Genomic DNA, 21,635 nt, shown 5'->3' on the forward strand with positions numbered 1-21,635 from the left:
TGTTGGGGGAAAATACAATTATAGTGGTCTCTATAGTGTGCCTCCCAAGGCCATTTTTTTTTTTAAAAAAAGAAAAACCACTGAAAAGGAAAACAAAATACCTTGTATCTCCACATCAAGCATGGCATCGACTGTTCCAAGGACATTGCTGAGCTGAACTTTGTATTTCCCAGCATGAGTCTTACGCTGGACATTCTTCATGACAAGATGAGTATAGTGCTCTGTGTTTTCTATAGAAATGTTTTCTGAGTTTTGCAAAAGTTTCTGGCCATGGAACCAAGTGATGGCAGGTACTGGTCGGCCAATGTACATGACATGAAGTCGAAGCGTTGAACCCACAGCACCATAATACTTCTCTTTCAGTGGGTAACCAGGATGGAACTGTGGTGTTGCCTGCAGGAGAAGCTTACTGCTGGATTCTACTTCTCCAACCTCGTTGGTAGCTACACAGGTATAAACACCTTCATCTTCCTGTTCCTCCGTCATTACTGTTAGAGTATGTGTACGTCCATCTGAGGACATTTTGTACTTGCGGCTTTGTACGAGCTCCTTACCAAATCGGAACCACTTAATGTCAGGCAGAGGCCTTCCGACAATCTGGCATGAGAGTTGAGCAGCTTCGCCCAGTTTAGTGGTAACATCCTTCATTTCTTTGCGTACTCCTGGGGCTTCTCCAGCTAAAGGGTATGAAAGATAATGAGTGCATTATTGTCACTACTGGGTCTGTAATCCACTGTCCTTGTATATCAGGAATGAATTCATTGTACTGACTGCTACTCTTATTAGATATCAAGATTTACACCATGATTTACATGAGTCTAATTATTAAGTCTTCACAGTGATTGGAGGATCATCTGGAAAGTAGAGATTCAATGAGGATATCATCATATTATTATGTAGAGTGACTTTTTTATGATTGGGAGGCATTAACTATGTAGGGGGTTTGGGGGAAATGTGAGTTCTCTATAAACCCTTGTATCTTTCCCCTTAGGTTCAGTGAAGGGGGATACATTTGTTGACACTTCGTCTTATTAGGAGTATTAACATCCATTGTATTCATGGGAGAAACTGCCCTAGGCATGTGCTCAGTTCAGTGCGTCTAACAGTGTACTGCTGAGGCTTTGTGCTTGGAATGACTTCCTCTAGACCTATCAGCTGTTCCCTTTGTGCACGCATGCCAGACTGGGTTCTTTCTTTCCAAACACTTGCTCTCTAATAAAGCTTTCTGGAGACCTGCTTAGTACAGAGGAAGAATTAACCTTTACATGTTGCTTACTTTGTAAATGAAAGCAGAGAACTAACGGCTACTTACACGTTAGTTTGGTCTTCACAGACATAGCGGTTCTTCGAGGTCTGCTCAGCCCCGTCTCATTCTCGGCGAAAACCCTGAATTCATACTCTGTAGCTTCCAGCAAACCTCCTATGGTGAACTGCCTGTCTTTGATGCGGTCCTTACTGCTCTTCTTCCAGGCACTGTCTCCAGATTGTCTGTATTCAACCCAGTATCCGAGGATTTCTTTGCCACCATCACATTCAGGTTTCTCCCACTGCAGAGTGACGCTGTCTTTGGATATTGAAAGAATCTCGAGTTCTCCAGGTTGGCTTGGCTTATCTGAAATATTTGAAAACAGTTGTAAAGGAAAGAGCAAAGATGGCTTGACTCTCTGATACTAACCCTGTTGGAAATTCTTTCCTTACCAAATGGATCTTTGCAAACAACTGGTTCAGATGCAGGGCTGGTCTCGCTTAGGCCAACATCGTTCTGCGCAATGATGCGGAACTGATACTCGGCATCAGGAACAAGCCCGGTGACGGTATACATTGTGGTGGTGATCTGAGTCTTGTTGTGTCTGACCCACTTGTCAGTTGAGGTCTCCTTGCGTTCAATGTAGTAGCCCGTGACCCGAGAACCACCATCATCTTTGGGCCGGGACCAGGACAGGCTGACGGAACTCTTGGTCACATCGAGTATTTCTGGAGGATTGCTTGGAGGCTCGGGAGGGTCTAGGAATGTAAGTGGAAAACACACATGTTAGGGTACAGTTCCAACTCTTGTAAGCTGGTGATTTTCATTTTGAAATGAGTACTGAGAGGAAGTTTACAGCGTTATGGTTGGAAGAGCACTTACTCAGTGGTGTTTTTGGTATGACAGGTTCCTCCGATTTCAAGGGTTTGCTTATTCCAAACTGGTTTTCTGCTGAAACACGGAAATGGTATTCCACATTTTCTTTGAGGCCTTTTACCACCAGAGATGTACCTCGGACTCTGGAGTCGATGGTGTACCAGGCGGATTTAGGCACTTCTCGTCTCTCCAGGATGTACCCCAAGATGTCGGCACCACCGTCATCGGCAGGGGGTCTCCAACTGACCCTTACAGAGCGAGCTTGTATGTCGTCATATTCAAGTGGCCCTTCTGGAGTGTTAGGACTTCCTATCACCCTGACCTTGATGTAGACAGCCTTCTTGCCACATTTGTTTTCCAGAACCAGGTCATAAGTGCCAGAGTCATCCCTGTCTGCTTCTTTGATTACAAGCTCAGTGTGAGTTTCAGAGGTTGCAATCATGGCACGCTTACTAACGTCTTGGCCTTCCTTGGTCCATTTACATATTGGGAATGGTTTTCCTTTGATTGGTATGGTAAGTCTGATGACTCCACCTTGTCTTACTAAGATACCTTCCTGGTATCTTTCATCAAGTTCATAGTCAGGATATTCTGGGGAGAAAGGTAAGGTTACGATTAGCATTTTGGGACACAGGCATAGGAAATAAGTCTAAAGGCAAATATAGCAGAAAGTCAGTGATCCCATCTCTTACCAAGCATTTCTGTGACTTTGACTGTTCCTGGTACCTCAGCAGGCTCCCCAGGTCCACCAGCATTACAGGCTAGGACACGGAATCTGTATTCGGCACCCTGAGGTAGGTGTGTGAGAGTATACTCCCGAATTTTGGTTGGGGTGGTGTTGCATTTGGTCCACTCATGTTGATCGACTTTTTGCATTTCAATCAAGTAGCCTGTGACTTTAGACCCTCCTTCATTTTCTGGTACACTCCAGGCCAGGGAGACTGATGTCCTTGTTGTGTCAGTAACTCTTGGGTTTTGTGGCTTTCCTGGAGGAGCTGGAAAATAAGAATATACTTGTTAAAAGTTTCTGCAAGGTCGAAAATCAGATGCTAAAAACCTAATGATTTCAGTGAATTGTGGAGACATGGAGTATAACATTAGGATATTTTTCATTTTGTAAATATTTAATTCACTTTATCAGTTAAAACTACTTAAAACTCTTGCTTTTTCCTTTGTCTTATATGTGCTTTGTTTATGATCACTAATACTATCTTACATTTAACATCAGTTTTTAAACTGCTTCGAGAAATACTAACTTGCTTAAAAATTTTAACAGTGATATAGGGCGTATATCATGAGTTCTGTTTTAAAGAGGGAGAAGTAGATTCAAGAGAAGAATATAAAAAGTTATTTTCCCAATGCTGCTAGGGGTTGGGAGTGGGGAGAGGATTGACGACAAAGGACACAAATGAACTTTTTGGGCTGATGGAAATATTCTATATGTTGACTGTGGTGATGGTTATACAACCATACATTTCCCCAAACTGACAGAATTCTATATTTCAGGAAGGTGAACTTTAATATATTAAATTATATCTCAACAAACTTTTATACAAAAGGTATTTACCAATTGGATCCATGGCAACGGTGGGTTTGGAAGGACGGCTTGGTTTTCCAGTTCCTCTCGCATTAATGGCTGTGACACGGTGTTCGTATTCTAAGCCTTCAATAAGGCCAGTGGAACGGTATCGTGTCATTGTCACTGGTACTTTATTTACACGGACCCATCGATCTGCTCTCACTTCTTTGCGTTCCACGATGTATCCAGTCACTTGGGAGCCACCGTCATCCTCTGGTGGGTACCAAGTAAGTGTCATGCCCTCACGGGAGACATCAAATATCTGTAATGTTTCTGGAGGTCCAGGAATGTCTGCAGCAAGACGGAGGTAAACACACCTTGGCACCATGAATAAATTAAAGACTCATACATTGTGTAAGTGTGTCTCATATATACCATTTTAAAAAGGTATATAAGACTCTTATGACTATTTTTCTAGTGGTTTCATTTTTGTACCTTTCTTGCTGTTCCTCATTTTCTTCGATTTCATAAACATTTATTAAATGTGTATTCTGTATTTTTTTCTCACTGTAACAGCCAGTCTTCCCTCCCTCCCTCCTCTCCTTCTACCCATCCTAACTCCTTCCTCTCTTTCTTTCTTAAAAAACAAAAACAAAAAAACCTTAACCATGTTGAAAACCCCTCCAAGAAAAGGAGGTATAGAAACCTTAGAAAGATCCTGGGATTAATTTTGGACCTCTTTTTACTTACATAAGGGCATATTAAAAACAAAGTCCTTCTTGTTAACATTTAGAGGTGAGGAGAATGGCAGAAGGGCCCAGGACTTACTGATGCTGCTGCGACATTCTATGACTTCAGACTGCAAGTAGGAGCCAATTCCAAAGCGGTTTGTCGCAGCCACTCGGAAAACATACTCATTTCCTTCAGTGAGTCTGGTAAACTTAAATGTTGATCTGGTCACTGACTCAGACACAGGCAGCCATCCGGGGCGGTGGGCATCACGTTGTTCTACCACATAGCCACTCAGCGGAGCGCCACCATCCAGTTCTGGCGGTTCCCAGGAAATGGTCACTGAAGTAGCATCAATTTCATCAACCTTGATGGGCCCAGATGGTGGACCAGGCTTGTCTACAAAAGAAAAGGGAATTCCAGATATTAATTTTCACTCCAGATCAAAATTGGGTGACTGAGCATCAACAACTTGCTTGTGTCTTTTCCCATGTCCCTACCGAGAATGATGACTTTAATGGTCTCTGACGTAGTTCCGGTTACATTCTTCAGTTCAAGTACATAGTCTCCAGTATCTTTGATAGTGGTTTCCCGGATGGTTAATTTAGCTACCTTAGTATGAGTTTCAACTGTGACACGCTCTGATTCTCTTAGTTTAGAACCAGCGAAGAACCAGGAAGCAGTGGGAGGTGGGCGACCAGCGATTGGTATCACCAGCTCTACCGGTCTGCCAGCTGGGACATGGATGGTCTTTTGAGGCATTGTAGAAAGATCAATTGTTGGCAACACTATGAGAAAGAAAGCAGGCATTTATTCTTAAGTATAATTTCTAATGAGAGTATGTCATGAATTCTGAATGTTTCCTTCATTTTGCTTTCCTATTATTGTTCTCTTGGTGTTTTGGTACATACCTCTGAGGTCTTGTACAGTCACGGCTGTGACGATCTCTCTTGGCTCGGACACACCTTTCTCGTTTTGTGCCCTTACTCTAAATAAGTACTGTTCACCTTCATTTAAGGAGATAACAGTGTGCTCTAGGACTGTGGGTTTTAAGGTGACAACCTTCATCCATCTCTCAGTGCCAGCTTTGCAGGCCTCGAGAACATAGCCAGTGAGTCGGCTCCCACCATCATAGAGTGGTTTCTCCCAGGCAAGGGTAACAGTGGATTTGGTGACATCGACCACTTCTAGCTTCGTAGGCACCAAAGGCACTTCTGAGACCAGAACTGCATCAGATGTTTCACAAGGTTCTCCAATGCCATAAATGTTTTCTGGCAACACCCTGAAATAGTACATGGTTCCTTCTATAAGTCCAGAAATCCTGTAGAGTGTCTTGCTGCATTTGGTAGTTACTGTTTTGAATGCTCTCATGGCAGCTTCACGCTTTTCAATAATATAATTGTTGACAGGTGCTCCACCATCAATTGTGGGAACTTCCCAAGTGATGGTCACAGAATCTCTTGATACTTCCTTAACTTTCACTGAAGGACAGGGGCCAGGAGTATCTAAAAAAAAGAGAGAGAATGAAGAATCCATATTTCTTATTTGACAGATTAGTTGATAGAGTTTGGGGGGGGAGGGGTTAGGAACATATATTTAACATAGTTCCTTTCTAGAGAGGTGATCAATCAGAGGGCAAGGTGTTTGTTTTTAAAGAATCTACTCACAGCATAGTCATTAAGAATCTACTCATTGCATAGTGTTAAGACCAATACATACCATATACTTTAACAAGGACAGTTGCTGATTTCTTGCCAGATTGGTTTTCAGCTTCAATGGTGTATTTTCCAGCGTCGTACCGGTTAACTTTGTCCACAATAAGCAAAGAGTAACTCTCAGTGGTGTCAATGATGGCCCGACTTGCAAGGTCAATGCCCTTTTTGCTCCACGTGATGACGGGTGGCGGTCTTCCAGATACAGACACCATCAGCCGCAGTGAGGCCCCAGCTCTGACGGTCACGGTCTTCTTTAAATCATCTGCAAGCTCCAGGTCCGGTATTTCTGGAAAGTAAATGTCAAAGCTTAATTAATCTATGAACAAGTGTGATGAGAAGAATAATTCACCTAAAACCCTGAATTATAAATACCCAGTCTTTCCACAGGCTCAATTTCTGCAGTTGACTCGCTGTATTCGCTCATGCCCTTCACGTTCACAGCAGCAACTCTGAAGGAGTATTTCTGGCCCATTTTAAGGTCTGTCACAGTGAATTCGTTGTTTCTTATTGTGGCGTTGGTATGCACTCGGTACCACTGATCAGTGTCCTTCTCTTGCATTTCAAGAACGTATCCTATGATGTCAGTGCCACCGTCATACATGGGCTTGGTCCAGGCTAAGCTGATGCTGTGTTTGGTGGTATCCACAACTCGTGGAGCAGAAGGTGGTCCAGGGGTATCTGTGGAAAGAAGGATATTAAACAAATAAGGAAGCTTTGAGATTTGTATTTTTGATTTGTAAGATTCACTTGGGCATTGCTGTTCTTTGCCTACACTCACTGAGATGCTCTTTGTAACTAAGGTCTTCTGATATTATAAGATGGCACTGTGTGTTCTGGAGTTACTATTTTTATTAAGAGTCAAAAACTTCTTTAGAAAGGCAGATGTTTCTCCCTGGCCACCTTGGCTAGATACACTGTGTCCTGCTAAGTTCATTGCTTACAATACCCATTCTCAGGAACTTTTTTTTTTCTCTTTTTGGCTGTGCCCAGTGGCATATAGGTGGAGAAGGCAATGGCAAGCCACTCCAGTACTCTTGCCTGGCAAATCCCATGGATGGAGGAGCCTGGTAGGCTGCAGTCCATGGGGTTGCGAAGAGTCGGACGCAACTGAGCGACTTCACTTTAACTTTTCGGTTTCATGCATTGGAGAAGGAAATGGCAACCCACTCCAGTGTTCTTGCCTGGAGAATCCCAGGGACAGAGTCGGACATGACTAAAGCGACTTAGCAGCAGCAGCAGTGGCATATAGGAACTTAGTTCCCCAGCCAGGGATTGAACCTGTGCCCCCTGCAGTGGAAGCACAGAATTTCAACCACTGGACCACTGGGGAAGTCCCAGGGACCTTTCTGTAGTAGCTCAGCTTTCAACAAGGTCAATATTCTTGTCACCTCTACATTTCTAGTAAGTAAAGGAATAAATTTCTACTTCCCCTGAGTCAATCCCAGTGATTTATTCCTTTTCGTTCTTATGCTTAAACTTTGTACAAGGATTTGACAACTTATTTTTGAGGCTCTTGTGACAATTATTTTGTTAGGTACTTAATTAAGATAGTAGAAACTTTCTGTTCTGCTAAGCCTCTTAAAGGAGACATTGTCTTTTTTTTTTCCTCTTCAGTAGTTATTATCATTACAACAAAATTTCCTCCATCCTTAGGAAGATTTGCAAAAGACATCCCTTTCATATTGGCAATAGGAAAAAAATTTTTTTTTTCACAGATTGGAAAATACTGCAACAATTTCCAGCAGTGTAACTGCTAACTTATCAACAGAAATATTTGTTGAAATATTTTCTGTCTTAGGCTGTAAAGTCCTTCTAATAAGCATGTGCCTTTCTAGGCCAGTCATAAATTCTACCAGTTCTTGGAAATTGCATATTGGACAATTCTTTGTAATATGATTTTGATGGGCATTAGGAGTAGGACTGAGTCTTGGAACTCACATGACGGTTCTCTGCAGGAGATAAAGTTGGAAGCTTCGCTGGGTTCGCTGTTGCCAGCAGCATTTACTGCAGTGACCCGGAACTGGTAATCACAGCCTTCCATCAGGCCAGTCACCTTCAGCCTGGTATCGTACACCACGTGATCTTTGTTCACACGCGTCCAGCGCAGGCTCTTCTTCTCTCGTTTATCTACCAGATAGTTGCTGATCTCGTTGCCACCATCAGATTCAGGTTTTGTCCACTGAATGATGATATGCTCTTTGCCAGCCCCAACTTCTTCAGGTATGCCAGGTGGTGATGGAATAGCTGTTTATGTTTTTATGAGAATAAAAGGCTGGTCAGAATTGCACAGAATCACTATTTCTGTGACTGTCTGCCCCCTGCCCACCCCATCCCCTGATCCCATTACACTTCCACTGGTGAGTTAAGCGTTAATACTCACTGAAGGAGTTTCTGGCAACAATGGGCTCTGATTCGACAGGCACACCAGGGCCGTATTTGTTTACTGCCCGCACTCGGAATATGTATTCGTTGTTCTTGATGAGTCTAGTAACCACATAGGACAGGGTGGGGCATTCGCCTTCCACAATCACCCAGTTGAGCCTGCTCGTCTCGCGTCTTTCCACGATGTAGTGAGTGATTTCTGCTCCTCCATCTTCCTGAGGAAGGCTCCAGGCTAAGGTGCACTTCTCCTCAGTCACTCTGCTGACGGTAAGCTTTCCACATGGGCCCGGGGAATCTAAAACAGATGTAGGAATGAGCAATGAGGAAGGTCCTTCTTTCTGCACATACTTGAGAAAGCTATGGCAATCAGAAATCATTTGACCCTCTTACCGAGAACTTTGACCAGGACAGACACAGCCTTTGTCCCACTGGCATTCTTCACTGTTAAAGTGTATTTTCCACTGTCACTTCTGTCACAGAACTTGATCACAGCAGTTGCTCGTTTGCCAGTGTACTGCAGAGAGACTTTTTCACACATATCTAGTTCTTTGTCCCCTTTGGTCCAGATAATCTTGGGTTCAGGTTTGCCACCAACTGCAGCATCAAGAACAAGATCCGAGCCTGCTCTGATGGTGACCAGATCACCCTGTAATCTGGCATCCAGTTCGGCTTTGGGTGGAGCTGTCATAGACAAAATGTGAATGAATATATGATAGTTGTCACAGAAATTGTGATAATTTAAAAGAAGAACATGTATTATTATTATTTTTTACCGTATTCATCTCGGCAAGTGACAGGGCCTGTGGATTCTGATCCTTTGCTAATTACGCCTGCTGCATTCTTGGCCAACACACGGAATTCATAAGTGTCTCCTTCACTGAGAGCAGTAACGGTGAAGAAATTGTCAGATACGATGGTGTAGTTGCATTTGAGCCAGCGACCGTCTCCAACTTCACTGACTGGCTTACGCTCTATGATGTAGCCCACGACCTTGCTGCCGCCATCATACACCGGGGCAGACCAGATCAGTGACACTGTCGATCGGGTGACATCTGTTACCTCTGGTCTTCCTGGTGCATCTGGAAGGGAGGAAAAAGTGAGGTTAAATACAACTCTGAATTCTGCTAGTACTGATGATGATGATAAACAAACATACCCTTAAATTTTGATACCCACCCACTGGGTTTTGAGCCATCACAGGTCTTGAAGCTTCGCTGGCTTTGCTAACGCCTGCGGCATTGAGTGCATATGTTCTGAACTGATATTCCAGTCCTTCTACCAAACCGGTCACTTTGTAGCTGCACTCTAAGCACGGGACTTTGTTTTCTTTCACCCAAAGAATGGTGTTACGTTCTTTCTTCTCAACCCAGTAGCCGATGACTTTACTGCCACCGTCATGGTAGGGTTCTTCCCAGCGAATAGACATGGCATTTGCAGACACATGGTAGACTTCAGGTCTGGTAGGTGCACTTGGTGGGACTAAATATAAACAAAGGTATCAAAATACAAATAGAGTTTCAAAGTATACATACAGAATATAAATAACATTCAGGGGAAATATTTAATAATAGAGACTTGGTAATATGATTTTAATTTTCTTACCAAATGGATGCTCAGCCACGATTGGTGCTGACTCTACGGGCTTGCTGACACCAAATCTGTTCTCTGAACTGACACGGAAAGAATATTCCATGTATTTTGTGAGATGAGTGACTTTAATCTGAGTGCGCTTGACACTGGAATTGACAAGCTGCCAAGCTGTTGTACCCGATTCCCGCTTCTCAACGATGTAATTGGTGATGTCGGTGCCTCCATTGTCTTGAGGCTCAGCCCATGACAGGACACAGGATTCGGCTGAGATGGATGAGACTTCGATGGGGCCGGTTACTGGACCTGGCCTCCCGATGACCACAACTGTGATGGTGAATGTTTTAACGCCAGCCGTGTTTTCCAGGGTCAGGAAGTACCTCCCGGAGTCGCCTCTCATGCTGTCCTTCACGGCCAAGGTGGTCCTGTCTTTGGTCGTCGTGATGCTCACTCGGTCTGTCTCCTTCAGTCTCATTTCTTCAAGTTTCCATGTTACCTTGGGGGCGGGACGACCACTGATGGGCACGTCAATGGTGAAGGTGCTTCCTGCCTTGCAAGTTATGAGCTGATTGGTAATTCCAGTGAGGTCAGCAGTGGGCTCAATTTGAGGCTCCTTGATGATGACGGAAGAGAAGGCTTCCCTGGGTTCACTGTAGCCAGCGTCATTCTTGGCCTTCACCCGGAATTCATACTCAGTGTTCTCAACGAGGCGCTCCACTGTGAAAGTCATCTGTTTGGTGTGACCAGCTTCAACCCAGAAGTCAGATCCCTTTTGTCTCATTTCGAGCAGGTAGCCAGTGATCCGGCTGCCTCCATCATGGTCAGGTTTAAGCCAAGCTAAGACTACAGAGGACTTGCTTGTGTCAACGATATCAAGTCTCCTAGGTGGAGCAGGTTGTTCTGTGGCTACCATTGGTTCTGGCATTTCATAGGGTTCACCAACACCATACTCATTTTCTGCAGAAACACGGAAATAGTATGGAACGCCTTCTAGCAGGTCACTGACCCTGAGGATCTGACGAATGCATTTTTCACTGACCACCTGCCAGCTACGGCGGCTGGCTTCTCGTTTCTCTACCACGTAGTGATGAATTCGGGCACCTCCATCAAGGAGAGGGGCATCCCACATCAATGTAGCAGAGCCCCGGGTCACATCCTTGAAGGTAATCGGGCCAGGTGGGCCTGGAGAGTCTAGCACCTTTACAGTGAATGTGATTGACTTACTGCCGCTGTTGTTTTCTACAGTAAGGGTATATTTCCCTGCGTCGGTTCTGTTGCACTTTTCCACGGTGAGGGTGCTGAAGGAATCTGTTGTATGGATGTCAGCCCGAATGCTAAGGTTAGAGTCAGGTTTGCTCCATACAGCTGTCGGAGTTGGTCTACCCTGATAGGCAATGAAGAGGCGAATGCTGGCCCCAGCTCTCACAACATGAGTCTGCTTGAAGTTGGCATCGATGTCTAACTCAGGAGCTGATAATCGGTCAACTGCTTTAATGGTGCCAGTCACTTCACAGCTGTCTCCTTTTCCAGCAGCATTGACAGCACTAACCCGGAATTTGTATTCTTCACCTGCTTGCAGATCAGTGACTGTATATCTCGTTTTCACACATGCTTCTGCATTCACCTTGTGCCAGTCTCCCAGGTCAGCTTTGCACATTTCAATAATATACCCAATTATCTCCAGTCCTCCGTCAAACACTGGCTTAGACCATTCTAAGCTCACGGTTGTCTTTGATGTGTCGGTCACTTTGACCACGGCAGGTGCACCTGGTGGGTTGACCGGCTCTCTGCATTTGATTAGTCGTGAGACACCGCTTGCAGGTCCTACCCCTGCAGCATTTTCAGCCATGACGTGGAATTCATACTCGTTGCCCTCTGTCAGACCTGTGACTTTGAATCTTGTCTCACAGATGGGTCGTTTGCTGATCACTTTCACCCATCGTGTGCTTTTCTTTTCTCTCCTTTCAAGGATGTACTGTTGAATTTCACTGCCACCATCTGATTCTGGCCTGGCCCATGTTACAGTAATGCTATTGCCTGTTACATTACTGGGTTCTGGAGTGCCAGGGGCATCAGGAATAGCTGTGAGGTAAAAACAAAGAAAGAAACCAATTAGACGTGTTTGCTTGGAAATTGACCTTATGACATAGTGCCACTTAATAAAAATGGTCACTTACTGTACTGTATTTGAGCAACCACTGGGTCAGAATCCAGTGGCCTGCTAACACCAAACTTGTTAACTGCAGAAATACGGAATTGGTATTCATTGCCAGTTATTAGTTTAGTGGCTGTATAGCTGAGGGCTTCACAATTGTCCTCAATTAGTGCCCATGCAAGTCTGCTGGTTTCCCGTTTTTCAATCAGGTAGTGAGATACGGGGGCACAGCCGTCATTGTGTGGCGCATCCCACCACAGGGTCATCTTCTCGCCCGTTATATTGGTGAATCTTATTGGCCCAACTGGTTTTCCTGGTGAATCTATAAGAAAAAGATTCTAGAGTTAGTTTCTTTTTCCTAGTCCATTAAAATGCAATCAGACCCGTCTTTAATCCAAGTTCTGTACATTGTAAGATTAAGAAACTCTTTTAGAAGTTTACCTTGTACTCTCACTGTAATCTCTGCTTTTGTGGAGCCAGATGCATTTTTGGCTTCCACTCTGTATACACCACGATGGTCCCGAGTAGCATCTCTAACAAAGAGGCTGGTGGACCCAAGGACATCGGTTATTTCCATGTTCATCTTCTTCTCAATTTCTACTCCATCTTTGAACCAGGTTACTCGGGGGACTGGTCGTCCTTGTACCAAAGCTTTAATTCTAAGGCTCTCTCCAGACTTAACAGTGATACCATCAAAGTACTCAGGGCCAAACTCCACAGTTGGTGCAACTGTAAAAGAAATAGAATTATATACATTAATTTGATTTAATAAAGACGTAAACAAACATGTTTTTTATTAACACCATATCATAAAGCCTGGAAGGGTAATCCTTATACCAAAGGCTATTTTGAAAGAATGATTGACGGTTGAGAATTTGGGCTCTAAGGTGAAACATTTGCATATCGTTATCTCCTTTGTTATGTTTGTCATGTTATTGCTCTGGAATTTCCACTTGTAAAAAGAGGAATGAAATATCTGTAGGTCATCTACTTCCTAATACTGCTGCATATTCAAACGAGTTCCTGTTCCAGGCCATCAGCTGCACTCAGGCAAGATGATAATTGTGCTGTTGAATTTGTGTTGTATTTTTGTGATTTCAATAGAAATGGACTGTTATCCTTGAGAACTTTATTATAAATGACTGAAATTTCAAAGCTAAAAACCAAACCTATTTGCATGCTATTTATGTGGAAATGAAATAATAGAAACAGTAAAAAGTTGATGCTAATCACATCTTTTTCTTCTCTTCATCTGAGAGGTAGAAAATCTAATTCATCTACCTAATAACCTTTGGTTATCTGTATGAAACATTGGTTTTCTCATTTTACACACCAGGGGCCAAAAATATATATATTTAAAAATGGGTCTGTTCTTAGTTATGCTGGAAATCAGTCGTAAATGCTTACCATTTTCATCTCTGGTCATGATAACGCCAGAAGACTGTGACGGTGGGCTTATGGTTCCAACAGCATTTCTTGCGATTATTCTGAACTCATATCGATCCCCAGGACTGAGTCCTGTTACCGTGTACTGACATTCGCTGACATCAGTAAAGTTGCATCGGGTCCAGCGATCACTCCCTTGCCTTTTCTCAATGCTGTAGGCCACTATCTTACTGCCTCCATCGCGCAGTGGTGGGTTCCATTTCAGTGTGATGGTTTCCCGGGTGACGTCAATGTAGTCAGGAGTGCCAGGTGGGTCTAAAAATTATACAAAAGTTAAAGGTGTCATTAATTCTCTAATCAACTCTTAATCCTCAATGGAAGGGGGAAAAAATGAATAAATCCCCCAAACTACTTTTAGCCATTAATTGAAATTTTTTGGTATCGGAGTCTTTAAAAACATTTTTTTAATTACTTTATTAGACTGATTTAAAATCATCCCCCTTGCTTTACCTGACCAACTCCAGTGTCAAGAAAATATGTGAGAAGGTGATATGTGGAAGAAAATTAATGTTAGTGACACATTAGTTGCTGAATTAAATATACTGGAATAATCTTCAGTCACTTACCTACTGGGGAAACAGCTAAGGTAAATTTGCTTGGGTCGCTAGGTGAGCTTAGGCCAGCAGAATTTTCAGCGAATACACGGAACTGGTAATCCAGGCCTTCCATTAATCCAGTAGCTCTATATTCTCTTCCAGATATTGGTGACATATTAACTCTTTGCCAGAGGATGCTGTTTCTTTCTTTCTTTTCAACATGGTATCCAGTAACTTCTGAACCACCATCGTAAACTGGAGCATCCCAAGTGAGTGACATGCCATCAGAAGTCACATTGTATGTAACTGGCTTTCCTGGGGGACCAGGAATTCTGAACTGGTGTTTGGCCACAATGATGTTTGAGACAAGTGGTTGGCTGACTCCATATCTGTTTTCTGCCCTAACTCTAAACTGATATTCGGCATCTTTGACTAGATTAGGAACTTTGAAAGTTGTCCGGGCAACGCTGGAACACACCATCTTCCAATTAGTTTGTGAAGCTTCTCGCTTCTCAATGCTGTAACAGGTAATTTCACCTCCTCCATCATCATCAGGCACATCCCAGGACATGATGACACTATCAGCCTTGATTTCATCGAATCGAATGGGCCCTTTGGGCTTAGATGGCGGGCCAAGTGTGATGACTGTAATGGGATATGTGTTTCGACAGACTGCGTTATCGAGAATAATGGTGTATTTCCCTCCGTTCTCCTTCTTCGCATTCTTTATACTCAAAGTAAGTTTGTTTTCAGTTTTACCCAAACGAACATGTTCACTTTCTTTCAGTGGCAAACCATCTTTCAACCAACTGACAGATGGCTTGGGTTTTCCTTTATAAGGTAATTCGAGGTGCACATTATGTCCGATTCTCACAGCGACTTGTGCCCCAGGGATTTCTGACAGGTCAACTTCAGGTGGAATTACAAGTTCTTTCACTGTAACTGGCCCAACAGTGACACCATCACTCAGTCCTTTCTCATTTCTGGCAGACACCCTGAATTCCAGTTCTGACAGTTCCTTGAGTTGGCCAACCTCAATTTCACATGTCTTACTTATGCCAGCGTGTGACCATGTTTGTTCACCTTTGCCTTTCCTTTCCACAATATAATCTGTGATGACACTACCGCCATCAAAGTCAGGCTTGGTCCAGCTTAGCGTTACAGATGTCTTTGTCGAGTCTTTCACTGAGAGATCGCGTATAGGTGCTGGTACTTCGGCAGCCTTCACAGGCTCTGTGGTTTCACAGGGTTCCCCAATTCCAATTTCATTTACTGCGAACACTCTGAAGAAGAACGGCGTTTTCTCTGACAAATCTGTTACTTTAAAGGATGTGCTGGAGCATTTGTGTGACACTGAAGACCATGTTCGCTTGGTGGCATCTTTCTTCTCAATGATGTAATTAATTATAGGAGATCCTCCGTCAATGAGAGGAGGTTCCCACAACAAAGTGACTGTGCCTTGAGAAACATGTTTAATCTGTAGTTTTTGGCAGGCGGCTGGTGTGTCAAGCACTTTAACGCTCACAGTTGAAGACTTTGGTTGACCAACACCATTTTCTATTGTGAGGATATATTTGCCTGTATCATGGCGAGTGACTTGAGGAATAATTAGTAACGAAGATGAGTCAGTGTTTTGAATGCTGTAGCGGGCATCACTGCCAAGATTCTTCTCGTCTTTTCTCCACGTGACAGTAGGTGGAGGTCTGCCTTTGAAGGGAATCAACACGTGTACATCTTCACCAGCTTTAGCTATAATGGAGGTCCTGAGAGCCATGTCTAGGTCGATCTCTGGTTCCTCTGTAGACATAAAATGGACATATACAGTGAATTTTAAAGCAAGGAAATGAGTGATTTCCTGGACATACTCTATTAAAATAAAAACATAATCATATCAGTAGGTACGTACCCAGTATATCTTTAGCTTGTACGGGTTCAGTCATTGCTATAGGTTCACCTTGTCCGGCACAGTTTACAGCAGACACCTGGAAGTAGTAATTGACTCCAGGACTCAGGTTCGATACCACATATTCTGTAGTTCTGACTTCTCCTTTGGTAGAGACAACAGTCCACTCCTCTTCCTCTCCTTGTCTCATGGCAACAACATATCCAGTAACAGCACTGCCCCCATCATAGACAGGTTTACTCCATCCAAGAGTGATGGATGATTTAGTTGAATCTGCAATTCTTATCTTAGCCGGTGGGCCTGGTGGATCTGGAATGGACAGTCACAATACCATAATTATGCAGTTGTGTACAACTGGGCGACATGAGAGGTGACACAGGTGAAGAGGCCGCACTTACCAATAGGATCAGCAGCTTTGAAGAAGTCAGATGGTTCAGAAAATGGACCCTGTCCAGCAGCATTTACAGCACAAACTCGGTATTGATAGTCACTGTGTTCCGTGAGTCCTGTCACTTTCTGTCTGGTGTCACGGATTGTCTCCTTTAGGACTTTAAACCATCCAAGACTCTTCTTGTCTCGTTTCTCAAGGATATAGCCGCTTATGTCACTACCACCATCTGCAACTGGCCTGCTCCAGACAACAGTCATCGAATTCTTGTTAATCTTTGTCACCTCTGGCACGCTTGGAGGCCCAGGTGTGACTGTTTAAAAAGGAAGAGGAAAATGAGTTAAGAGAATCAACATTACTGATAGATTCTACCTTTTATTCTTTAAGTCCTACTTAAGAATATTCATCTCATTTATTATATTTTCCACCTGGTGAAAAGGATCATTATGAGAGGTGATATGACGAGCAAGAAAATAAGTCAGTCAAGCTCTGGAAACTATTAATAGCTAGCAGAATAGTATTTGTTTACTTATCAATTTATTTATGGTCATATCACACAGCTTGTGGGATCTTAGTTTCCCTGACCAGGGACTCAACCCAATCTCTGCCAGTGAAAGCATCAAGTCCTAATTGCTGGACTGCCAGGGTCATCCCAGTTTATTTTTAAATGTTCACGTATTTTACTCATTTCAGTGAGTAATGATAGAAATTTGAGAGATGAGATGCTATTGGAGCAAATGGACATTTGTAAATGGATTAGTAATGGCTGCATGACATAGAAGAGTCTCGAAGATAATCTTAATCTATGCCAACATTTACCAAACTTGCTGTTGGAGATACTATTTAGTGCCTTGAATCAAAACAAGGTCTCATTTATTTCAAAGCAATTACAACTAATACTCAAGGAATAAACTGATCACCTGGTAGGATTTGATACAATGAAAATAAGCAAATAAATAAATTTTCATGTATTTTAGTTTTCTAATGAAATCGTATCTCACCAAATGCATTCCTTGCTATCACTGGGTGAGATTCCAGCGCATCACCAATTCCATATTTGTTCACAGCACGAACCCGGAAGATGTATTCATTTCCTTTGATAATTTTGGTGGTTTTAATGATGCACTCTTCCAAATTTTCAGACACCATAGACCACACCACGCGGCTTGTCTCACGCTTTTCCACGATGTAGTGAGTGATTTTTGCACCACCATCGTCTGCTGGAGGCTGCCAGAGAAGAGTTATCTTTTCAGCAGTGACGGTCTTAAATTCAATTGGTCCACCTGGAGGTCCTGGTTTGTCTGTCAATGAAAGAACAAAATGGTATATTAAAAAATATAGAAAGGTTTCTAATTTAAAATAATTAAATTTTAGGCAAATGAAATATGATGTTGGCCTGCATTCAGCACCTACCAAGGATCTGCAGTCTAATTGTGGCTGAGGCTGAGCCCATGGCATTCCTTAGTTTTAATTCATAGGTTCCACTGTTAAGGCGAGTTGCATCTTTGATGAGTATAGATGCAAGGTCAGTGGTATTTTCGACACACACCAGTGCATTGGTTTGTAACTCTTTGTCATCTTTATACCACTCAATTGTAGGCTCAGGTTTGCCAGAAATGCCAGCTCTGAGCTTCACAGATGTCCCTGCTCTGTATTTGACAACTTCTGTATATTCTAGAGGCAAATCAATTACAGGTCCACCTGTAAGAAAAACAGATCATAAATATTTAAAAGATCACAAGGATGAAGAAAATAATTGCAGCAACTTCAAAGTAAGCTCATTGGCCTTTATTAAATAATAAATGTACACATGGTAGTTCTAATCCCATTTATATTTTAAATTTAATTTTATAAGCTACTCTTCTATCCCAGATGAGGAAGAAAGATTGTGAGCAAGTTCTGAACCCCAGTGACAGCACTAATTGCACAGGGATTTAAGTGGCTTTGAAATGTATTTTAAAGTCTATTACGTGTTTTATTCCAGTAGTGAAATGGGACACAGAACAATGATCTGGTTCTTTTTATTTCCCTTCCCAGTTCACTGGTATTCAAGTGGGGGCAGTTTACAGCAGACCCTTAATGCTGAATTCTCTACTCACAGAGCTGTATATGCCCCTGGACTGGTTTTGTGCCAGGCTGCTTACAAGTTTTGAGAAACAGAATTAATCTGACTTGCTTCACAGTCTCACAAATACTGACTCAGTGTCTACTAAGCCTGGTTCATAGAGAGAGGCCCGAGGAGTCTCATCATGAAGATGGAAGTGGGTACTTCTGCCCCTACACCACAGAAATTCCCCCTTGGAAATGGGGGACTTCTAGAAACGGCATCACTGGGTACCTAACTCTCATGAAATTTTAGTTTTTAAACCACTGTTGAGTTGAATGTGCTACTTATTTTCCAGTAGTGTATTTTGGGATGTGTATGTGTATTTTGGATGACAGCAATGTAGAGAGAATTCTGAAGTCTGTTTGAATTTCCCCTCTATCATTAATAAGCTGCTTTGATGTTGGAAAAGTTATGTACGCACTCTAAACCTCACTTTCTCTTCTGTAAAATGAGCTAATCTTAAGGCTGTTAGAACCAGGGGAGAGACAAATGGAAGGTACACAGCAAATGTTAGCTACTGCTAATATTTATCATCATTAACACCTCTGTTTAGTTTTTTACTTGTTTAAGAGGAATATTCTCTGAGCATCCAACCATCACTTTAATTATTGATGCTGAAAATTTAAATAGAAGCGTGAAAGTACTAATTCATATAATTGAAGAATCATAAAAGACTGAAATCAGAAAAGCCTTTTGCTATCCTGTAGTCCAAATTTCATGTTTTACAGTTAAGCTAAAAGGCCTGGGGTGTTATGGAATTTTCCTAAGACCACCCGCCACCCCCAGGTAATTCATAATTTCTCCTAAATATCTAACAAGGTACATAGTAAAAGTTATCCTATAGATTAGGACCAGAAAAAGTAAGATAGACTATTGAGTTAAATTACTGCTGTGGTTCAAAGTACTAAAAATGCTTACCATAAGAATCAATGCACGTGATGGGGCCTACAACCTCGGATGGATTGCTGATGGACCCAACAGCATTTCTAGCAAAGACACGGAATTCATACTGGGCATTCTGAGTCAAGCCAGAGACGGTGAAGTGAGTCTCGGTAACATTGGTAAAGCTGGCCTTGGCCCATCTGCCATCTGGAAGGTCTCGTCTCTCAACCATGTAGCCTGTAATCTTGCTTCCTCCATCAAAAGCGGGTTGTTGCCATGAAAGGTTGACAGAGTTCTTTGAAATGTCAGTGATACGGACATTTCTTGGGGGTTCTGTGATAAGACAGAAAGCAGATAAGTGGCACTTAGGTCATTATTTTACTTTGCAGAAAGAAGGTTTGCATTGCTAAGTAGTCAGAACTGTCCTTCTTGTGACAAATACATACCGCAGGCATCAATGGCTAGGACTGGTTCTGAAGGATGGCTGGGTTTCCCAATACCAGCAGCGTTTTCTGCATACACCCTGAATTCATAGATTAATCCGGCACTAATTGTTGTGACTTTGAAGTGAGTTGTGCGGATGACCATTTTGTTGGCTTTTTGCCATAAGATACTGTTTCTGTCTTTCATCTCCAGGTGATAGCCTATAACTGGACTGCCTCCATTGGACACTGGTTCATTCCAGCCCACAGTGATACTTTCTCGAGTGACATTGGTGACCCATGGTGTAGATGGTGGTCCAGGTGTTGCTATGAAAGAGAGAAATCCCATGGTTAATATAGACATTTCAAACATTTTTGTGTTTGGAAATGTGGGATCTTTGAGAAGTTCGAGAACTTACTGTATGGTAGTTTGACAACCACACAAGCCGAATCTATGTGATCACTGATGCCAAAGCGGTTTTCTGCCTTGATGCGGAATTGGTATTCTTCTCCTGTGGTCAGTTTCATGACTTTAATCATGGTTCTTGCAACTGTTGCAGACACTTCCGTCCATGCTGCAGTACTTGTCTCTCTCTTAAGTACAATGTAATTGGTAACCTGACTTCCACCATCATACTTCGGTGGCTCCCATTTGAGAGTCACGCTGTCTTCAGTTATATCACTTATCACAACAGGGCCAGTTGGGGGACCAGGTCTGTCCAGTACGACGATGTTAATGAAAGCTTTTGTCGTTCCACTGGAGTTGGCAGCTGTGATCTCATATCTTCCAGCATCAGCAGCAACGCTTTCTTTGAGATTGATGGTCAGGTTTTCAGCAGTAATTTCAGTATTAAATCTCATGGTTGCTTTCAGTGGGACACCATCTCTTGACAAGGTCACTTTGGGCAGTGGTTTTCCAGAAATCGGAATGTCAACTTTAAGGTTTGAACCAGCTCTAACGTAGACAGTGTGGCTTGGGAAATTCCTCATGTCAATTTCAGGTGGTTCTGAAAAATAAGAGTAGAGAAGATGAAGGTGAAAAAAGTGTTTTTTGCCAGTTGACTTAAATAAATGCAAATAATTTCAAATTTTGCTTCTACATATAATTAAACATACCTAGCTGCTCCTTAACAAGGACAGGAAGCAGAAGCTCTCTTGGGTCACTCAGGCCAGCTTGATTTTCAGCAAACACCCGGAAAAAGTATTCAGAATTCTCCCTCAGACCAGAAACAACATGGTGGGTTGACTTTACCACTGCACATCTAACCCAGTTCTTCTGTCCTTTTTCTAGTGTTTCAACGACATAATGCACAATTCTGCTTCCCCCGTCATGTTCTGGCTTCAACCAGGCCAGGGAAACACTGTCTTTGGATACACTTGTTACTCCAAGTTTTTCAGGTGGGCTTGGTTTTTCTATGAAAGTAAAACATCAGAAGAAAGGGAAGATTACTGCAACATTTTTCCCCACATGTGTTCTTCCTAACTTGTCAAAAGAAAGATTTTTAATGAAGGCATACAATTACTTTGATTTGAGGCTTTCTTACTTTTTATATGATCAGTTTAGCTTCTGAGTCAAACAAAACTTTCTAGGCTTTGTCATTTTGTGTCACAGCATGTCATAGCATTCAAATCAAATAAGTGTCAAATGACCCAATTAAATGATTAAATTTATCCCAAATTTATTATGGGTAAAAAATGAGGAATGAGATGAACAGTGTTATAAAATATCACGTAATTTCTGC

At 42.6% G+C, this 21,635-nt stretch overlaps 1 protein-coding gene across 31 annotated transcripts in view; it reads right to left on the reverse strand.

The window, feature by feature from the left end:
- The window catches only part of TTN (titin), a 276,712-nt gene that overhangs the window by 11,303 nt on the left and 243,774 nt on the right, over positions 1-21,635 (reverse strand). For all 31 annotated transcript variants that reach the window (XM_088830575.1, XM_088830572.1, XM_088830570.1 and 28 more), the window contains 29 exons: positions 21,010-21,306; positions 20,313-20,900; positions 19,918-20,220; positions 19,508-19,804; positions 17,896-18,183; positions 17,484-17,783; positions 16,493-16,795; positions 16,098-16,403; positions 14,222-15,988; positions 13,617-13,910; positions 12,651-12,938; positions 12,232-12,531; positions 10,070-12,136; positions 9,644-9,946; positions 9,241-9,546; positions 8,858-9,148; positions 8,466-8,762; positions 8,024-8,329; positions 6,458-6,763; positions 6,090-6,371; positions 5,282-5,875; positions 4,871-5,158; positions 4,470-4,769; positions 3,690-3,992; positions 2,815-3,117; positions 2,129-2,713; positions 1,699-2,004; positions 1,313-1,612; positions 102-677 (listed from right to left, as the gene is read on the reverse strand). In XM_088830575.1, coding sequence (XP_088686701.1) covers positions 102-677; positions 1,313-1,612; positions 1,699-2,004; positions 2,129-2,713; positions 2,815-3,117; positions 3,690-3,992; positions 4,470-4,769; positions 4,871-5,158; positions 5,282-5,875; positions 6,090-6,371; positions 6,458-6,763; positions 8,024-8,329; positions 8,466-8,762; positions 8,858-9,148; positions 9,241-9,546; positions 9,644-9,946; positions 10,070-12,136; positions 12,232-12,531; positions 12,651-12,938; positions 13,617-13,910; positions 14,222-15,988; positions 16,098-16,403; positions 16,493-16,795; positions 17,484-17,783; positions 17,896-18,183; positions 19,508-19,804; positions 19,918-20,220; positions 20,313-20,900; positions 21,010-21,306 — 13,044 coding nt within the window. The remainder of the gene's footprint in view (positions 1-101; positions 678-1,312; positions 1,613-1,698; positions 2,005-2,128; positions 2,714-2,814; positions 3,118-3,689; positions 3,993-4,469; positions 4,770-4,870; positions 5,159-5,281; positions 5,876-6,089; positions 6,372-6,457; positions 6,764-8,023; positions 8,330-8,465; positions 8,763-8,857; positions 9,149-9,240; positions 9,547-9,643; positions 9,947-10,069; positions 12,137-12,231; positions 12,532-12,650; positions 12,939-13,616; positions 13,911-14,221; positions 15,989-16,097; positions 16,404-16,492; positions 16,796-17,483; positions 17,784-17,895; positions 18,184-19,507; positions 19,805-19,917; positions 20,221-20,312; positions 20,901-21,009; positions 21,307-21,635) is intronic.

This window comes from Moschus berezovskii, chromosome 2 (genome assembly GCF_049115385.1).
Source record: "Moschus berezovskii isolate FMDL1 chromosome 2, NW_MosBer_1.0, whole genome shotgun sequence".
Taxonomy (NCBI): domain Eukaryota; kingdom Metazoa; phylum Chordata; class Mammalia; order Artiodactyla; family Moschidae; genus Moschus; species Moschus berezovskii.